This window comes from Sus scrofa, chromosome 10 (genome assembly GCF_000003025.6).
Source record: "Sus scrofa isolate TJ Tabasco breed Duroc chromosome 10, Sscrofa11.1, whole genome shotgun sequence".
In the NCBI taxonomy this organism is placed as follows: domain Eukaryota; kingdom Metazoa; phylum Chordata; class Mammalia; order Artiodactyla; family Suidae; genus Sus; species Sus scrofa.
The window spans coordinates 12030113-12051836 of record NC_010452.4 but is presented as its reverse complement, the minus strand read 5'-3'; the positions used below and the strand labels follow the sequence as shown (position 1 = coordinate 12051836).

Here is a 21724-nt window from a genome sequence, read left to right as displayed (position 1 = left end):
CGCAAAGTTTTTGCTTTTCCTCATTTTGAGCTAACTTTATAAGGCCACGGCACTGGAAAACACAGTTATAATTCTGTACAAAAAAAATGTCCGTGTATGTATCCTGCTCATTTGGTATGTGATCTTTCAAAATACATATCCTTTCAGCCCAGGCAGGATTAACACAAATACTTAAAGATGGAGCAGCTCCCAACGACATTGAATTCTTGGAGAAAAGAGGAGATTAATTACCGGGAAAGGAAGCCACAGCCTTGTCAGTTTTACCTTTCAGGCTCCGCTCCGTGGCATCCCTGACTTTATAAACTATGGCACCAGAAACAAGATCCCAGTGCTAAAAAAAAAAAAAAAAATACACATTGGCACAGTCGTTGACAACCAGGAAACTACTGATTTCCAAAGAATATCATTTCTCAAAGTGCCATAGATACAGAAGAGTATTTCTTCTTATTATTTTTATAGTGATTTTTGTTTTTTCCATTATAGCTGCTTTGTAGCGTTCTGTCCATTTTCTACTGCACAGCAGGTTTAAGACTGAATGTCTGCTTCTGCGTGGTAGTCTGAGAAGCAGAGGCCAAATTTTAGAGAGACTGTTGTTCCCACTGAAATGGGTTGTTGCCTTGGCTCTTATGAGTCTTATAGTTGCCTACACTATTCTTGATAAACTCTGTGTGGATTTTCTCTCATCTAAATAACTATGCTATGCACCTTTCACACATATAAATAAAACAGAATTTTGTTGAAGTGCAGCTCATTTTGCACAAGGATGGGAACTATAGCTGTACAGAGGGATGTACTGTATCAGTGAAATGAACATCCTGGTATCGTATAGTTACCAGATAGCATCGATCTTAAACCACTTGTCCACGTCCAGATCACGTAGGTCTGTCTCTTTTTAAACATGTCCGCATCACTCTTCATTCTTAATGATTCCCAAACATGTCACACCTGCTGCTATGAGGCAACTAGACTGTTCTGCCCTGTAACTCTCAGTACTCTCTTTTGACTGGATTTTCTTCTAAAATACCTCTCTCCATACACTAAACATATTCGCTGCATTAGATATGCTGTGTTGATACTGAAACAATCACATTTGCTAGGATACCCACATAAAATAAACGTAAAAATGCATGACAGGAATAAAAATGTAAGATTTAGTGAAATATTTTTTATTATTTTCTTGAATCGGAGGCATTGTTCAATCACTGTAGAATTATAGGCTGTATTTAGGAGGAGCTGATGCTGCGAGCAGTAGGACCCCTGGATAAAGAAAATGTTACTGAGTTTTCACAATGTGTTATAAATAAAGAACTGAACAGAGAAACACATATTTCTACATATGGAAGAATACAAAATTAAACAACACTGGCCTCTTTGTAGTGTGCTTTTCATCCTGTTAACTTTCTGAAGTAGTTGTGGTTCGGAAGCAAATAACACCATGTAGAATATTCCTTTTGCTTTTTTTTTTTTTTTTTTTTTAGGGCCACACCTGCAGCACATGAAAGTTCACAGGCTAGGGATCCAATTGGAGCTGTGGCTGCTGGCCTACATCACAGCCACAGCAACACCAGGTCCTTAACCCACTGAGCGCAACCAGGGGTCAAACCCACATCCTCATGGATACTAGTCGGATTCATTTCCACTGCACCATGATGGGAACTCCCACCTTTTGCTTTTAAAGGACTCTGATAGTCTCTTGCTTCAGGGTTTGAGGTGAAGTTATGTGTTGAGTTCACCAGGCTTAACAAAGCTGCACGAATCTGCTCACCTAATCACAGTTGTTTAGAGATGGATTTTTACTCCTCTGTTTGTTCATGTCTTGAATGTCCAAATGCAAAATAAACTGGAGTCTTATGGTAAGTTTGTTGTTGAACTTTGTTTAGCTGTGAGGGTGATGCGAATGACACGTCTATAAGAAGATTCCTCAGTCATTATTTTGCTGAAAGGTGTACTGTCGTGGGCCATCTGGTGTGCCGTCACGGGGAGGTGATTTTGACAGATACCCATTAAATTCTTTCAACGCTTTGTTCCAAGACCATCAGTGGTCCTCCAGGCTCTTCTTAGATGAAGGCTGCGCTGAGATGCAGGAGCAGCTGGACCATGGGGAAGGGTTCATTTCATGTTTTTTACAATAAACAGTTCACCCTTAAGATGTCTTAGAAGGATGGGAATGACACATACACACTCCTGCATAAAACAGGGAATTAACAAGAACCTCCCTGTAGCGCACAGGGAAGTCTCCTCAATCGTGTGTGATAACCTATGTGGGGAAAAAAGAATGGAATCACTTTGCTCTACACCTGTAACTCCTACCACATTGATTGTAAGTCGACTAGACTCCAGTAACATTTCAAAAAAAAAAAATTTAAAAGAAAAAATATTTCATTGCCTAGAAAAAAATCTCCAAGGTGGACAGTAATTTTTTTAAAGCTTTTTGTTAAAAAAAAAAAAAGAGTGTGTTTTCTATATATACACATAACAATCATGTGCCCCAAATAAAACTGTGAGGTCATGCCCAAAATATGTTGTGGGAATAGAGGTGATTTAAATGTTCTACTGTTGCTTTATCTGCATTTTTGTGTGTACCTGTATTTCCTTGATTTTATAAAACATGTTATTATATTTGCAGTTAGAGTTAAAACATATGTAGTTATCTTAAGAAAAAAAAATAAATATTTCAACCTTGAGAAAAGTCCCCAAGCCCATTCTAGGATCTCTTAGTGGCATTTATCCCATTTATATCACTGTCATCTTTTCCCATCATAAGACACCTACAGCAGTCCACCTCAAAAGCTTTAAAAGGGAGTTCCCGTCGTGGCGCAGTGGTTAACGAATCTGACTAGGAACCATGAGGTTGCAGGTTCGACCTCTGCCCTTGATCAGTGGGTTAAGGATCTGGCATTGCCGTGAGCTGTGGTATAGGTTGCAGATGCTGCTCGGATCCCACATTGCTGCGGCCCTGCTGTAGGCTGGCAGCTACAGCTCCAATTCGACCCCTAGCCTGGGAACCTCCATATGCCGAGGAGTGGCCCAAGAAATGGCAAAAAGACAAAAAAAAAAAGCTTTAAAAGTATTTTGAAAAGATATTATGTACATCTGCATTATCATGGCAGAGCTTAATAAGCTGTTCATCATCACAACAAAAAATAGTATTTTTTCATGCAGTACTGTTTTTCATGTCCCATTTGGGTCACTTCTTTGTACATTTACTTACTCATTCAGCAAATATTGATTCAACAGCTACCTTTGCTAGTGCTATGCTAAGTGTCAAGCTTACAGGCTAAAATGAAGCTCAGAATTCACCCTGACTCCCGGATTTTTCATGGAAACATTCATCCTGTGCTGGAGCCGTGTTCTCTGGAGGGCTCTGACAGATCATGTAACTTCCATAATCTCAATCTCTCCAGATTACTGTTTGACCAATGCCCTGGAAATCATTTTATAAGGTTCATTAGATGTTCAGTTACATATTAGGTTAAATGTTTTGGTTTGACCTCTACATCAATCTGTGTGGGTCATGTAGAAACTAAAATTTATCTTATCGATACATTTTAAAACCTCTGAAACCAATTTTCCTTGTTAATAAAGTGGAGCATGAGAATCTCTTGGAGGGTTGCATCAAATCAAACAAAAATGCCATATTGTGCCTCAAATACAGGAAGGTAGCTGACTGGTTAATTCAGTATTATTCTCATCGGCCAGCCCTAACCATGGTCGTGCTATATGAAAAAAAACCTGCAGACATCCATCTTGCCCTCGAAAATGTATAATTTCCAGATATAGTTAGTATCTATTGAATGCAAAAAGTTTATGTGATTATGCTTCTGATTTTCTACAGCTTCTTTTACTATATGCATTTTCACTATGTTTTTCTAATCCTCACAACACATTAGCACCCAACTCTTTTTGATGTTTCTTTATTTCATTTTAGTCATGCTCTTTCCTGTGCTTAGAGTTCAGACGCTTTCTGCTACTCATCTTTCGGGACATCTCACTCTTCCTTTCTTCCACATATACTCTGCACACTCCCTCATGTGCCATAATTCTATTTTTCTTTTGGAAAGTAGTGCTAATAATATTTTCCTAGGCCACCGACGGTGGAGTAAAATGAATACAGATGCTTTTAACAGTATAGATGGAAATCTCAAGCAGATGTAATACGTTGCTCTGCTCAGTGCTAACGACGGCAGTACCCAGGGATTCTGAGCGTGAATGAGGCTGTAAGCACCTGCTCATCATTGCAGGCTAGCATTCTCCATAGATCCTCTTGCCATTCTAAGTTTGTAAAAATCATCCACAAAAAGAAAATGTCACTGGCTGATGCTATTTAGAACTGCCGTCTTCCCATACTTTACCTCGCTGAAGGCAAATTTATGGAAGTGGATTTTCTGAAAGTCCTTGGGCGAAAAGTAAAAATCATTCCGTGTATGAAGCTGAAACACAGGAGCTACCATCGGTTGAGTGTCTACTATGCATGGGGTACCATTTCACTTCTTCATACATATATACATTCTTATTTGATTTTCGTACCAACTCTGCCAGCACAGTGGGGTTATTATCTTTGTTAATGGATGGGAAAGCACAGAGAATTTAAGTAAGAAAAGCTGGTGGGTGTCTCCAAAGGCTTTATTCCCCCCATGACATCACACTACTTCCTGAGCTTTAAGAAGAATCACGGAATATGTGGAGATATAAGCTGCACAGGCTTTGAGAGGTCTTGACTTTGAACTAAAAGGATATATAAATGATGAAACTATAGATATTAAATATATATAGTCGATGAAATAATATATAATTGTGAAAAGTCCTCCTTTGTAGAAAAAGAACATTTTATGCAGGGAGGAACTCGATTGAGCATGTGGGGTCGATTGGGATAGTTAATAACAGGGGGATGCTAAGAGTTCCAATACGAGGAAGTGCTCAAAGAAGAACGAGATCAAATTCTGCACGCCTGTAAATCAACAGTTTTTAAGAGAGTTTTTCTTTGTGTTTTTGTTTGTTTTCATGAACCAGTGGAGGCGCTCCATTTGGGAACACTGATGTCTGCCCACGGCTACTTCTTTCCGATCTCAGACCACGTCCTCACGCTCAAGGATGATGGCACCTTTTACCGATTTCAAGTAAGTTTGATAAAAGTATTTTAGGAGTTCCCGTCGTGGCGCAGTGGTTAACGAATCCGACTAGGAACCATGAGGATGCTGGTTCGATCCCTGCCCTTGCTCAGTGGGTTAAGGATCCGGCGTTGCTGTGAGCTGTGGTGTAGGTCGCAGACGCGGCTCGGATCCCTCGTTGCTGTGGCTGTGGCTGTGGCTGTGGCATAGGCTGGTAGTTACAGCTCCGATAAGACCCCTAGCCTGGGAACCTCCATATGCCATGGGAGCGGCCCAAGAAATGGCAAAAAGACGACAAAAAAAAAAAAAAAAAAGTATTTAACAGTAAAATGTAAGTCTGCATTTTCATTGTTTCTCACAGAAATTTTGAAATTATGATTATTTTACTCAAGCTAGTTAGAATATAACTAATGAATGATTTGTGAAAGTTACATGTGTGATGATTGAAGTTATATTTTATATAAAAAGCTTTAGAAAACGTCAGAGAGTGATTTCATGGAATTCAGAAGATGAGAGAGGTCATTTGTAAGTTACGTTTACCTGCTAGGAAGGAAGATGAGAGATGTCACTAAGTTTATTATGCTCTGGACCCTGCGAGATCCAGAGTCACTGCAGCCCAAGAAAAGTCATGGGAAAGCTTGACGCTCCGGGGTAGAATTTAGCAATAAATGCAAATCCTCTGCATGTCTGACACGCATGATGCTTTGCGTGTGTAGATGCATCCGAGGCAGGAGGAAACCTTAGATAACTGACAAGTGTTGTTCGAGGTCATTTTCCAATGACCTCATTGGAATTCCTTCATTCTTTCAGGAACTGACCGTGAGCCCTCCTTTCAGTCACTGAACAGGCAGCCAACGCTTGAGTTTACAGGGACTTACCTGAGGTGTGTCTGCCTTCCCCTAGACGCGCTGGTTCATTAGTAACTGACCAGTGGATTCTAGCCTGTGAAATTAAGGCATATGTAACGCCAGCATTCTAGCCCTAAGTATTTTCAGAGGATTCTCCCCATTGTCCAACTTTCAGACATTGGATCATTCTTCCCACTAGTTCTTAATTATTAGATATTCTGTATCTAAATAAGTGACCGAATAGTAGTTTGTGTGCCAAGAACTTGCATGAGGAAATTGAGAGCAGAGGAAATATTCCCTCTTTTATAATAAAAATTAAAATATTGTATATAATAAAAAGCTTATTCTCAAAGATCCCTGGCCTCCTAGACAGTCTTACTGCCACCTCCGTAAGACTCTCCTATCGGAGGCAAATAATCATAGGACTTTTTGCACTAAATACCTAGGAAATAAAGGAATTGCCTGAAATTATGATACTGACCGAAGTAGGCAAGCAATTTAAATGAGTTAAATCATTTTATTTTAAAAGAATGGAGCTTTATCCTTTCTACAGCTCAAGTAATGGTAGTTCAAAACAGTGTATTAGTAAGTTAGAGTAACTCGTGATCCTATTTTTTATTTTAATAAAAATTATTAGTGATGAGCAGACAAATCTTTATGTGTTACCGACACTTTTTGGTTTTTTTTAAAGAGGTTACTTTGCTATTGCAGCTTTACACTTTCCATAAAAATCATATTTTCTTATACAAGTTTTTCATATAAGACTATAACTAAACATTAGGCCTAATAAAATCTTACAAATTCAAATGAAAGTTTCTTTTTAAACAAAAATACCAACGTTTACCCATTTTTGCTATCAGTATTACAGTAAAGTATCAAATAACATCTATAAGAGAGCACTGAAGCATTGAATATAGTCTATCTCTTGACAATGAAATGATTCAAAAATTTCCCTCAAAACGAAGGAAGCTGAGACACGACCCCAAATTAGTGGTAATATCTTGAGTTAGCATCATTTGCAACCTGTAACTCTGCTCTTAGCATTCCCAGCCTGAAGTTCGTAGGCAGACAAGGTTTTAATATCTTAGTCATGCCTTTGGGTCAAGGGTGAGCAAAGCTAGGAAGGGCCCGCCCTGAATTCTGAAAAAAGAAGAGATTGTTTTGTAAGAGCTTCAGAGGAAAGCAAGGGAGTGGGGGGTGAAAGATAAATTAATCACATTAATTTACATCTAAGCATAGGCAAAAGATTATCACATTCGCTGTGCCTAAATAGATGGTAGGTCGATAATCCTTTAAAGTACATTAATTAATGCTGAATATTAAATGGCAAATATTTTAATGACAGCCACATTCAAAATAGGATATAAATATGATATATTTGTGAAACTAATAAACGTACAACCTTAAAACCTTGGAAAAGAAAAGGATAATTGAATTCCTCTTACAGTGTCTACCAAGGCATTAAATCAGTCCGTATGTGTACATATATATATATTTTTTAGGGTCGCACCTGCAGCACATGGAGGTTCCCAGGCTAGGGGTGGAATCAGAGCTACAGCTGCTGGCCTACACCACAGCCACAGCAATGCCAGATCCAAGCCACATCTGCAACTTACACCCCAGCTCACAGCAATACTAGGTACTTAACCCACTGAGTGAGGCCAGGGATCCAACCGCCTCCTCCTGGATACTAGTCGGTTTGTTTCCACTGTGCTACAGCGGGAACTCCCTGCATTTGAACAGCTGTAATAATAGAAAACACAGTATTGTTCAAAGTGTTCACTTCCCTTTTCCTGTTGGTTCCAAGCAGCATTAAGTTTATTACATTGAACTGAAATTCAGCTCCCTGGAAGGATTTTAAATATCATGAATTAAAATAGGGAGCTGGCACTGTTATGTTTACAATTCCTCCAGTGAATGACTAAGATTCTGACCATCACTGGGAATCTGAGGAAGCCTCAGGGCATGAGTTTGAGAACAGAACTCATTTTTATTTTGTCTTTTTAGCGCCACACCCTTGGCATATGGAGGTTGCCAGTTTAGGGTCCAATCGAGCTGTAGCCACCAGCCTACACCACAGCTCATGGCAAGCCAGATCCTTAACCCACTGAGCGAGGTGAGGGATCAGACCTGCATCCTCATGGATGCTAGTTGGGTTTGCTAACCGCTGAGCCATGACGGGAACTCCCGAGAACAGAACTCTTAATTTAATTTCACTGGCAAGCCACAGTGTGTAAATTTCTCTCAATTTTTCTATCGTAGTTTTTGTATTTACTGTAAACTTGCAGTTGTCTAATTATCCTGTCTTAGCTAACTGAACTTGAGATCTGGCATGATTATCCAGGTCGATTTCATGACTTTCATCACATTAGTACATGGGCCAAAGATTACTGAGTGATGGCTAGACAGTTCTGAATCAATTTTATCAGAGCTAAAGAAGCAACTCTGAAAAGCATAGAAACTCATACATTACAGTGTCCTAAAGTCCAATTGAACTGTAAAAGTAAATTTTTTAAATTTCAGCAAACTATAAGGGTTTGTTATTCTTTAAGTTGTCTTTTAGCGTAAATCAAAATATTTTTCCTAGAAAAAAATCTTGCAATATTAGTGAAGCATATTGGTTTTACGTCATTTCCACATAATGTCATAGGATAAAAAAGCTTCATTTATTTGTTTTTACAGTCAGGAAATTTTCACTAAAGTAAACGATTAAAAAAATTGTAAGAAGGAAGCTAAAAACATTCCTTGTGGTTAGAGAAAAAAAGTGTATGTCTGATCAGTTGGACTAGAGTGTTTTAACAATTAGATAAAGATATGTGTGCACCTGCTTTCTCTCACACACACAGAGTCTCCCCAAATAAAGAAGCAATCCAAAGAGAATAATGAATTCTATGGAGAGTATCTCAAAAACTAGCAGCCTTGGACTTCCCCTTGTGGCTCAGTGGGTTATGAACCCGACAAGTCTCCATGAGGATGTGGGTTGGATCCCTGACCCTGCTCAGTGGATTAAGGATCTGGTGTTGCCATGAGCCATGGTGTAGGTCGCAGACGCGGCTCAGATCTGGCATTGCTGTGGCTGTAGTGTAGGCTGGCAACTGCAGCTCTGATCCGACCCCTACCCTGGGAACCTCCACATGCTACACGTGTGGCCCTCCCTAAAAATAAAAAAATAAAAAATAAAAAAAAAATAACTAGCAGCCTACATGAAGAGAAGATGTTAACTACTTAGTTTCTCTATGGTTCCCCTCGAGTAGTGACCTAATTTTACGGTCTACACTCATCTCCCAAGGAGTTAGGTGGGCTTCAGTGCAGAGGAGGGGGTACTGTATAAAGCCTTGATATCCCCTTTTATCTAGTGTTTCAGCTTTTACCCTCTAAAGTTCTTCTGTCGCTTAGTTCGCATGTGTACAAAATAGCGTTTCACTTTCTTTATGATACTGGAGCAATTCCCTAATGGTAGAGGATAAATCAGATCCCTGGATGTCCTGAACAGTTCAGGAGACCTCAGAGATGCAAACAGTTCTCCCCAAATATTCTCTGCCCCTCCTTGAGAGGCTCTCTTCCAGAAGGTAGAAGCGTCAAACAGATAAGCATAGATGACCCCAGATAGGCTTATTTCATGCAGAGTTTTAACATAATTGACTAACAAACACAATCAAGCCCACAAGGCTGATGTCTGCAGTCATTATTCCATTGAATCGCAGAGCCATCGTCATCCAAGGAAGCAGTTGAAAGAGCAGACAGGTGGTCATGGAGTTTCCTCAGAGTCTGGAGCTGTGTGTGTCCAGCCAGAAGAGCTAGAAAATCCCTCTTGGAAATTATAACATGCCAAAGATAATAACTGGGTTTCCTGATCAGACATTTTCTCCGTAGTTTCATCGGTCGGTTTCTAGAGTTCCACGGAATCATATTTCTGCCTATTGTTAAGCAATTAACTAAGACATCATTAGTTTTTTTTAATGATTTATGCAGTTTAAAAATTTAGAGCAATAAGTGACTCTATGAAGAAATATTTTGGGGAGTTCCCGCTGTGGCGCAGTGTGATCGGAGGCACCTGGGGGCGCTGGGACACAGGTTCGATCCTAGCCTGGCACAGCAAGTCGAGGGTCTGGCATTGCCACAGCTGCAACTTAGGATCTGATCCCTGCCCCGGGAACTCCATATGCTGCAGGGTGGCTGAAGAAAAAAAAAAGTAAAGAAATATTTTAATTGGGGGAGAGAAGGTTATTTTAATCTTAACTGGATAAAGTTTTGAGAGCTGTGTTATAGATTAATAGAACCAGGCAAATGATGGCCCCGCCTGAAGGGCAGATTCAGATGTTTGCCCAAGGTCTGCTGAGGGCAGCGACGAGATACATGATCATGAGTCTTACTGAATGTGATACTCTGCCTTCAGTCTTTGTGGATTAACACTTTTGTTTCAATAATGCGATCAATTCTTTTACCTTTCCATCAGATGACATACAATTGTAGCATCTGTACACCCTTTTAAATACCTGCTGGTGCTGCACGTGTTTGGAGGCTGAGCAGTGGTTTGGGGAAGTGCATGTAAAAGAAACACCTCTCCGTGTTTCTCTGGATCCTTTTTCTGGGTTATAAAATATCCTTAGCCAACTATTCCAGCTAATTGCAGAAGATAAACACAGTGCATAAACCAGGAACTCCACTAATTGTTTTTGTGCTTAACAACTAAGTTCCATTTCTTTTCATTCCACAGACACCCTATTTTTGGCCATCAAATTGTTGGGAGCCAGAAAACACAGACTACGGTCAGTACAATGTCTCCTCATCTTATAACTGACAGCCAGTGTGCGTGGGCGAACACGTGCTTTCCTTCGCAGAGGAAGGAAACGCACTTCTCACTCTGGGACTAGGATTTCTAACATTGAATTAGGATTGGCCTTTTTTGGAAAAAATCACCAAACCCAGGGGCAGATTTCCTGTGTTATAATGGTTTAAAAGTTCCCCGTGACTATTAAAAAATATTGTCTTCTGAACCGATTGAAGAGCTATAAACAAGCTGAAAATTATTATTTTTTCTGTAGCTCCTTGGTTTACTAGAAGGAGTAAGGACAGGGCTCAGAGAGACAGAGATTCAGCTCGCCCCGCCCACGTGGCTGGGTGGCGTGTCCTAAGTCCCTTGCCTTTCCTGCCCCTGTTTTCCTCACCGCTATTTGAGGCCTTTCCTGTGACTCTCTAAGCAGAAGGGTGTGTTAAACATGCAAAGGCCAGTTGTAAGCAGAAGCGAAGAAGCACCAGGAAGTTGAATCATAGTGAATCACCTTCAGTCAGCGTGGAATGAATTCAGTCCAACAACCATGATTTTAGTGAAGCTCTTCAAGGAAATACGCCCCTAATAAGTAACTCCTCTCACGTTTTCCTGAAGGCTACAGTTTTCAAAGATAATGTGGTATGGATTTTAAATGCCATTTCTACTGCTACTTATTGAGGATTTGTTCCAATGCAAAGTGCTATAGTCGGTGCTGAGAAACAGAGAGACAGGTTTCGTCTACACTGCTGGGTACTGCACAGCCAGGTGAGATATGCGAATCATGCAGAAGGTGTTTCTGTGACGTGCTTTGTGACTATGACAGTGGTATGCATAAAGCACAGGAAAGCTTAAAAGAATGAGAGAGTGAATTTGAGGGCTTCCATTTGATTTCACACAAAGACCTGAGAGCCTTGGAGTTGGGGTTGAAAGAAGGGCGAGATTTTTCAGGAAACAAGGCAGAGAAGGCATGAGACAGAGGGCGAGCATCCTCAGACACAGAAACTTCATGGCAGCCTGGCTTTCTTTTTCATTCCTCCTGGAGAAGAATTTTGTAAGAAAGCCATAGCAAAGTCCATCGAAAACCAGTGGACTTGTCCATTTTTTGTCATTTCAGAGATTTGAATTTCAGTGCATCCAAGGTAGTCAAGTGCCAACCACAGATTCAAATAACATAACTTACAGAAGACAATCTAAAAATCAGAATATGTAGCATTTAATAGAGAGAATACATGGTTCCTTTCCAGTAGCGGGAATGTTGATCTTTTTTTTTTTAATCCAAGCACACATTCTTCAAAACTGAGGCACTCGGAAAGAAGTTAATTATAAAAAAAAAATCTTCTGGTTTGCGGATCTGGGTTGGAGAACTTGGTAGAGTATTGTGTTCAACCTGGGATCCTGGGTGATAGTCTAGAATTATTTCACCACAGAGTGTGTAATTCTAAAGGAGGAAACACGACCGCTGAGAAGGGGCTCATGGAGAAAAACCCAGGTGTTGGAGACAGACAGACCTGAGAGTGTCACAACAACACACCAACATGGGGCTTTGAGCGAGGCGTGTAGCACTTCTGAGCTTTAGTCCACTCACTTTTCAAACGGAAATAACAGTCCTTTCTAAACTTGCTGAAATCCAGATTAATATGCCCAAGAAAACTGGCATTGCCCCTCTCACACTTGCTGAGTCAAAATTGTTTTCACTCATCGTCATTATTGCCTGGCAGGTTATTGCCTGTGTTCTCATGCTTAATGTTTTCTCGTATCTTTCATGTTTTTCATAAACATGGTAGCGCTCCAGTCATGATTCATGTTTCAGACCTAAGAGTGGATGAATGGCGCAGTGATAAGCCTGAGGAGATGGCATCGTTCGCACAGAAATCATACATAACATCCCTCCAAGCCGGTTGTCTCAAAATTATGAGTCTCATTCAGTTTCACATTCTCTCTTATTAGGTCCATTTCAGAGGCTGTCCTCTTCTCAGCTGTCTCCCCAAACCTGGAGAGCCTGCCATTCTTAACTAAAAATGGGCATAGCCTTTATTGGTATACTTGTTTTTTCCTCTGGAATAAACATATACCTGTTTATTTCTTATTTGCTTGGGTTATATGCAGGTGAAGCATAAAATAATCATTCAGTAGGAGGTTATGGAAAAAAAAAACCTGAGAGGAAGAAATAATACTGCACCTTCGCTCCAGGCAACGGTGCTTTGCCTTCTATGATTTTTCTTTTTAGGTACAAATAAATTATAGCAGCAATTCAAATTATCCAACTTTGAATTTCCTACTGTTGGTTAAAGAATGCTTTTAAAGCCCGGACCTTTGCTTCGAAAGAGGATGTTGATGCTGTGCTGTCGTTGTGAGGCCCGAAGCATAGTGGTTACTCAGGCTGTCTTTCCTAAGACAGCCTGGGGCAGGCAGGAGTTTGCTGCTTAAAGCACGTTCAAAGAATGGTTTCTTTTATTCCATACCTACTAGATAGCTTCTGCAGAACATAAACCTCTATGGGTTAGTTTGCATGGAGAGACACTTTTTCATTGGTTACCTTGGTTTTGTAGAAAAGTAAGTATGTAGATCGTGCCTAATGACGAGGACAAGCTAATAAAGGGCTACATATCTATACAAACACCATTCTTTTTTTTTTAACATTTGTATTTATTTTGTTTATTTTATTTTATTTTTTATTTTTTTAATATTTTTTTTATTTTCCCACTGTACAGCAAGGGGGTCAGGTTATCCTTACATGTATACATTACAATTACAGTTTTTCCCCCACCCTTTCTTCTGTTGCAACATGAGTATCTAGACATAGTTCTCAATGCTATTCAGCAGGATCTTCTTGTAAGTCTATTCTAAGTTGTGTCTGATAAGCCCAAGCTCCCGATCCCTCCCACTCCCTCCCCCTCCCATCAGGCAGCCACAAGTCTTTTCTCCAAGTCCATGATTCTCTTTTCTGAGGAGATGTTCATTTGTGCTGGATATTAGATTCCAGTTATAAGTGATATCATATGGTATTTGTCTTTGTCTTTCTGGCTCATTTCACTCAGGATGAGGTTCTCTAGTTCCATCCATGTTGCTGCAAATGGCATTATGTCATTCTTTTTTATGGCTGAGTAGTATTCCATTGTGTATATATACACATCTTCCGAATCCAATCATCTGTCGATGGACATTTAGGTTGTTTCCATGTCCTGGCTATTGTGAATAGTGCTGCAATGAACATGCGGGTGCACGTGTCTCTTTTAAGTAGAGCTTTGTCCGGATAGATGCCCAAGAGTGGGATTGCGGGGTCATGTGGAAGTTCTATGGATAGATTTCTAAGGTATCTCCAAACTGTTCTCCATAGTGGCTGTACCAGTTTACATTCCCACCAACAGTGCAGGAGGGTTCCCTTTTCTCCACAGCCCCTCCAGCACTTGTTATTTGTGGATTTATTAATGATGGCCATTCTGACTGGTGTGAGGTGGTATCTCATGGTAGTTTTGATTTGCATTTCTCTTATAATCAGCGATGTTGAGCATTTTTTCATGTGTTTGTTGGCCATCTGTATATCTTCTCTGGAGAAATGTCTATTCAGGTCTTTTGCCCATTTTTCCATTGATTGATTGGTTTTTTTGCTGTTGGGTTGTATAAGTTGTTTATATATTCTAGAGATTAAGCCCTTGTCAGTTGCATCATTTGAAACTGTTTTCTCCCATTCTGTAAGTTGTCTTTTTGTTTTCTTTTTGGTTTCCTTTGCTGTGCAAAAGCTTTTCAGTTTGATGAGGTCCCATGGGTTTATTTTTCCTCTGATTTCTATTGCTTTGGGAGACTGACCTGAGAAAATATTCATGATGTTGATGTCAGAGAGTGTTTTGCCTATGTTTTCTTCTAGAAGTTTGATGGTGTCCTGTCGTATATTTAAGTCTTTCAGCCATTTTGAGTTTATTTTTGTGCATGGTGTGAGTGATGTGTTCTAGTTTCATTGCTTTGCATGCTGCTGTCCAGGTTTCCCAGCAATGCTTGCTGAATAGACTTTCTTTTTCCCATTTGATGTTCTTGCCTCCCTTGTCAAAGATTAATTGACCATAGGTGTCAGGGTTTATTTCCGGATTCTCTATTCTGTTCCATTGGTCTGTCTGTCTGACAAACACCATTCTTTGAAAATCAAGAGGGTGTAGAGAAAAAGGAACCCTGTTACACTATTGGTGGGAATGTAAATTGGTAGAACCACTGTGGAAAACAGTAGAGAAGTTCCTCAGAAAAGTAAAAATAGAATTACCATTTGATCCAGCAATCCCACTCCAGGACCTCTATCCAGAGAAAACCATGACTTGAAAAGACATATGTACTCCAGTGTTCATTGCAGCACTATTTTCAATAGCCAAGACATGGAAACAATCTAAATGCCTACCTACAGAGGAGTGGATCAAGAAGATGTGGTACATATACACAGTGGAATATGACTCAGCCATTAAAAGGAAATAAATAATGGCATTTGCAGCAGCGTGGATGGACCTAGAAATTGTCATGCTAAGTGAAGTTAGTCAGGCAGTGAGACACCAGCATCAAATGCTAGCACTTACATGCGGAATCTAAAAAAAGGACACAACAAACTTCTTTGCAGAACAGATACTGACTCACAGACTTTGAACAACTTAGGGTTTCCAAAGAAGTCAGGTTGGAGGGTGGGAGGATTGGCTAGGGGTTCGGGATGGAAATGCTATAAAACTGGGTTGTGATATTCATTGTACAACTATAAAGGTCATAAAATTCATGGAGATAAAAAAAGTAACAAGCATTTGAAGACTTTCTAGCTATCTTTCTGTTATTAATTTCTGGCTTCATTCCATTTTTGTCTGAGAACATACTTTGTATGATTTCTAGAAATTTGTTATTAAAGTGTGCATTTTGGTGCATTACCTGGGAACTTGAGCTACTGGCTGGAAGGATCGTGTTACTTGTCTCTTGAAGTGGTGACACAGGCCTGATGAGAGGAGTCATACCTGATGACTTGTGCTACTTACTGGTTTCTGGTGGGGCTCCTTGCATTTCTTTATGAGTCTTTTCTTCATGTCACCTACCAGTATGGATATGAGCAAAAAAAAGAGCAACATATTTGACATTTTATATTTATAGCAAAAGATATTCAATTATTAATTGCTTACTTAATGTTGACATTATTATTTTCTACCTTTATACTCTTATTTACTTACATATTACAAGGGAAAATTTTTCCATGAACTGTGCTATGTGGGACACTCATATGTAAATGTATTGTGTATACGTTTATGAACGTATACTGCAGGTGGATAAAAGATGATAACTTGGTATAGAAACACTAAATTTGGAAGCTTTGAAATCCATTACAAGTTTAAATAAGCAAAATAAGCAACATGCTTCACAGCTGGGAACTAGTTCTCTGTCTCTCTAAGTCCCAGGAGTAGAGCATTAAGGACCTGCTCTCTCTCAATTGCTTTATATTTCCCTCTTTCTTAAAGTGTGGCGCTGACTTGTCTGCATCAGCTGGAATGATTTTAAAATGCAGATTCTTGGTCTCTTTTCTGACCAATTGAATCTGAGACTTCAACCTGTGAACTGGCATTCTTAAAAAGCTCTTACAGACGTACGCTAAAGTTTGAACACCTGGCAGTCATTATTTATTTTGTTTACCGAGTCCGATTAACTTGATATTTGTATTGAATGATTATGCCTGTGTCCAGCCACATTCTTAAATAACAATATAGCAGAAATTTGAATAACCCCCAACAGTTGACAGTGTAACTTTACATACATTATCAGATTTAAGTCCTCACAGGAAATCTTCCAAGTGTTACTTAGCTACACCCTCCAGCTGGAAAAACAAAACCAAACTAAGCTACAGCAGTGAGGAATCTACCCTGCCATTAAAAATAACAGGGCCAGGATTGGAATCCAGGGTTTCTTACTGAGTGTTAGGCTTTTCCCCTTCTTGCCTTCTTTTCATGGTCCATTGAATATGGGTGTTTCTCGGCTACATCTGAAGACCACGGCATTGCTAAGACTTGTAGGTAGTTGGTTGTTCAGCTACATGTGGCCAACGTATAGCTGCTGATGTCACGATGTGGCAGTTATGGATGTGGACAGGGTAACTCAGGAAGCACTTGTGGAGTGAGTCTGCTAGACGGCCCAGGTTGGAGCCCAGAGAGTATCAACACTTAAGGACAAGTTACCAGAAGAGGAACTCGAAAAAGAGAATGAGTAGAAGATATGGAGATCAGATTCCAGCAAAGGGATGGAGAGTTAGGACACAGAGGCAGTAATAAGCTCAGACTGCTTTCCCAAATTTTTGGCAGTGAAGTGACAAATAGAAAGAGAGGGATGGATGGATGTTTGGATGAATGGAGGAGAGAGAAAAAAATGGAAAGAGCAAGCTTGCTCATGAGATGTACATGATGATACAGCATTAGTGGTGTGTGGCTCAGCATGGAAAAGGGATGGATTTGTTTGGAAAATAAGGGAAAGTCTCAGTGAAGGGATAGAGATTAGAAACAGCAGGATGAACAATGCATGTGCTACAAATGTTTGCCCAGGATAGAATCAGAAAGAACAGAGGGTTCCTAGCTAAGTCCAGAAACTAGCACTTCTCTCTTGCTAGTATGTCAATTCTTAACAGGCAACGAATGCTCTTTGGAATAATAATTTCCCATCCATCTATAATATAATATAATATAATATAATATAATATAATATAACATAATATGATATCATTTAGAGCTGAATTGCAGTCTGTTTATGGCACATTTTAAGCAGGGTAAAAGACTCTGTGGCTCCATTGTCTTACCCTAAATAGGTTTTAGGTAGAAAAATAACTCAATAACAATACAGTGGTCCTGTATAGGATATAAATATGGAATAGCTATGTCTGTTTCAGAAAAAAGGAGTATGGATAACTTACACGTGATCCGTAACATATGCATGTTGTTTATGTGAAATTATTGGAAGCCCATTGTCTACGAATGCCATTGATGCAGACATGCATCATGACACCCCATGGATTAACTAAGTAATTTACAATACTCTAAACTGATGATGATGAGATAAAATAAACAATAATTTTCAATTTAAAGTCACCAAAAATCATGACCAGCTCAGAACAACACTGAGGATGCAGTAATAAAATCCTCTTGAAAAATGACCGGAATCCCAATTATCCAAGGATATGTGTGTTCAAAACGGCAATATTGCCAAGCATCATGTGACAGTAAGACTTCCCAGGAAGATCTGGGTTAGAAGCTTCAGTAAATTCTTTTTTTTTTTTTTTTTTTCTTTTTACAGCTGCGTCGGTGGCATATGGAAATTCTTGGGTCAGGGGTTGATGGGAGCTACAACTAGGGCCTATGCCACAGGCATGGCAACGCTGTATCTGAGCTGTATCTGCACCTGCTGCTTGTGGCAACACCAGATCCTTAACCTACTGAGCCTGGCCAGGGATTGAACCCGAAACCTCACAGAGACAACATCGGGTCCTTAACCCACTGAGCCACAATTGGAACTCGGAGGCTTAGTAAATTCAATTAATGGGCTAATTTTAGTTTATGCATTTCAAATTTTAGTGTAACTTTTTTTGTTTGTCATTTCCTGATGCAAGCTAAAGGAAACACAGAATTGGGTCATTTCACATTCCTTTAGGAAGAGCCTTGGATCAGTGGACTGCAGGCCTGGCTTTTAAAATAATAGAGTTAAGAGTTCGATTGTGTTAGCAAGCTCTCGTAGCAATAATTCCAAGGATAAACCTAGGTTCTAGTTTCATTGTGAATTAACTGAATCCCATAATCAGGTGCCTTTCTCCAAGTGAAGACACAGTGGAAGTACTTAGAAAATTGTAGTCGTGCACTGGTTATTTGGTTCTTATCATTGTAAAATTACATTTTTGTAATTACAAATTTGTGACTACAATTACATGTGTTGAAAATTGTATCTGTGATTATTTTCAGACCTGGATCAGGATAGACGTATTCTGGCTTCTTAGGTGGAGGCTTTACCCTGTGGGGTTGGACTAGGACGGAGGTAATGGGCTTTGACAAGGTCAGGGTCCAAGCAGAACTCCCCCGGGAGTTGAAGCTTGATAACTGCGGGAAGCACAGGCATTTCCCTTAAGGTGTCACTGAAGACAGATAGCTAATCACAGTGGCTGTGAGGGAAAAAAAAACTGTTCTCACTCCTTCTGGAGATTTTTTAAGATCAAAGAGTGGAAGGTGGAGTTCCCTTCGTGGCGCAGTGGTTAACGAATCCGACTAGGAACCATGAGGTTGCGGATTCGGTCCCTGCCCTTGCTCAGTGGGTTAACGATCCGGCGTTGCCGTGAGCTGTGGTGTAGGTTGCAGACGCGGCTCAGATCCTGTGTTGCTGTGGCTCTGGCGTAGGCCGGTGGCTACAGCTCCAATTCCACCCCTAGCCTGGGGACCTCCATATGCCGCAGGAGCGGCCCAAGGAATAGCAAAAAGACCAAAAAAAAAAGAAGATACATTCTATGAGATAATAAAAAATTTGAAAAAAAAAAGAGTGGAAGGTAAAATTCAAAAATAAAAGGATCATTGTTGAGACCATTTCTAATTTGAATAAATACTAATAGGCGGGCATATGGAGGTTCCCAGGCTAGGGGTCCAATCGGAGCTGCAGCCGCCGGCCTGCACCACAGCCATGGCAACAATTTCAATTACCCAGATAACCCAGAATGAGGTATTCACTTTTAGAGCAAGTTTTATAATATTTAAATTTCTATTGCTTAATTTCTTTGGCCAATTTGAGAGTGATAGAGATTTAGAGATAGAGATAGGAAGATAGATAGAAAATAGATGTTGTCCTTTTATAAAACTGCAGGTGACAAGAATAATTTCAATAAAAATCATTATGTTGTTACTATAAATAATTAGATTTACTCCAAAACTACAGAAGCAAATGTTTATTTTATCCTCACTCCTCACATATGTATGGCTGTGTATTGAAGAGGAGCACACAAAAAATGGAACAAAGCATGCTTTAAGAAATGTCAAATCGGAGTTCCCGTCGTGGCGCAGTGGTTAACGAATCCGACTAGGAACATGAGTTGCGGGTTCGGTCCTGCCTTGCTCAGTGGTAACGATCCGGCGTTGCGTGAGCTGTGTGTAGGTTGCAGACGCGGCTCGGATCCGCGTTGCTGGCTCTGGCTAGGCGTGCTACAGCTCGATCAACCCTAGCCTGGAACTCCATATGCCGTGGAGTGGCCCAAGAAATAGCAACAACAACAACAACAACAAGACAAAAAGACAAAAAAAAAAAAAAAAGAAATGTCAAATCCAATTCGACCCTGAGCCTGGGAACCTCTGTATGCAGCGAGGGCGGCCCTAAAAGGACAAAAAAAAAAAAAAAAATTCCTTTGGAGTTCCTGTCGCAGCGCAGCAGAAACGAATCTGACTAGGAACCATGAGGCTATAGGTTCGATGCCTGGCCTTGCTCAGTGGGTTAAGGATCGGCGTTGCTGTGAGCTGTGGTGTAGGTTGCAGATGCGGCTTGGATCCCAAGTTGCTGTGGCTGTGGCGTAGGCCAGCAGCTACAGCTCCAGTTCGATCCCTAGCCTGGGACCTTCCGTATGCTGCAGGTGTGGCCCTAAAAGGACAAAAAGACAAAAAAAAAAAAAAAAAAAAAAAAAGTCAAAGCTTCTAGTTAACAGGCTTGATCTTTTCTGGAAAAATATTGTATATTAACTTACTTTAGTTCTTGTATGAAGTATTTTGCTAACAAAATAATTCTCTTCTCCACTCTCTTCACAATCACTCCCTTATCCTCAAAAGAAGGAATGACTTATGTCTGTATCTTAGATATTGGACTAAGAAGAAATAATGAGATGCAAATAGCAGTGAAAAGAAACTGATAAATGCCACAATGAGCACTGATTCCTTTTTTCATTTTTAAAAGTTTTATTGACATATAGTTGATTTACAAGTTTGCAAGATTCTTTTTTTAAATAATTAATTTTAGAGGTTAAACCAAAGTGGAAATAAAATGGCAGACAACAATAATATGTCAGTTATGCAAAACTCTTCTATGAGGAAAAAACATCTAATGAATGAGACGTTTTAAAAATGCAAATGAGGGCCCTCCCTGTAGTGTCTCCCTAAAAAGCCCCAATAACTTTATATAAAAATTCATACCCAACAATGCTTTAGAAAGGATATTTTACTTGTAAAATAACTTTTTATAATTTTCTTTTAAGTAGAAACTTCCCCAGTGAATTTAAAGACAGTATGTCTAATTCGTACATTCTTTACTTTCCATTTGTAGTTAACAGATATTCCATTTCCTATAATACTAAATTCAGTCCCATGGGATGGATTTATCAGATTTTTTTTTCTCATTAAACAGGTGAGCAATTGGTGTCTCATGGAGGGTAAGTCACTTGTCCAAAATCACAGCTGTTGAGGCACTGTGGTCAGGATTCCTGTTCACTCCTCTCATGGGTACACCAAAATTACAATTATTTACAATTATGCGAATGATTGAGGACTACTAGAAATACTCCACAACTAAAATGTAAAGAAAGAACCACAATGAGATGGGTAGGAGGGGCAGAGACACAGTATAGTCAAGGTGTACAACTGCAGGTAGGTGATCAACTTACCTGAGGATAATCACAATTGTAGAACTTCCTCCCAAGGTGTGAGGGGTCCAAGCCCCTCGCTTGGTTCCCCAGCCTGGGGAATTGCATGGGAAAGACATACCTCAGAACATCTGGTTTTGAAGGTCAGCAGGGCTTGTGTATGGGAGAGCTGGAAGGCTGTAGGAAACAGAGACTCTGATTTTGAAGGGTATGTGCAAAATCATAAAGGCAGTGATTTGAAAGGAGCCTGGGTCAAACCCGCTTGCTGACCCTGGAGAGGTAGGAGGCAGATGGAACTCCCACTATGGACATAAAAGCTAGTGGGAGCCATCTTGACGTTGGTGCAATTTTGGAGTCCTCCTTAGCCTGTAGGTGCCAGTGATTACCCACTAGCAAGCTGGCACCAGCC

At 40.0% G+C, this 21724-nt stretch overlaps 1 protein-coding gene across 7 annotated transcripts in view; it reads left to right on the top strand.

The window, feature by feature from the left end:
• The window catches only part of RGS7 (regulator of G protein signaling 7), a 371486-nt gene that overhangs the window by 270546 nt on the left and 79216 nt on the right, over window positions 1-21724 (top strand). For all 7 annotated transcript variants that reach the window (XM_021064377.1, XM_021064375.1, XM_021064373.1 and 4 more), the window contains 2 exons: window positions 5011-5117; window positions 10674-10725. In XM_021064377.1, the coding sequence (XP_020920036.1) occupies window positions 5011-5117; window positions 10674-10725 (159 nt within the window). The remainder of the gene's footprint in view (window positions 1-5010; window positions 5118-10673; window positions 10726-21724) is intronic.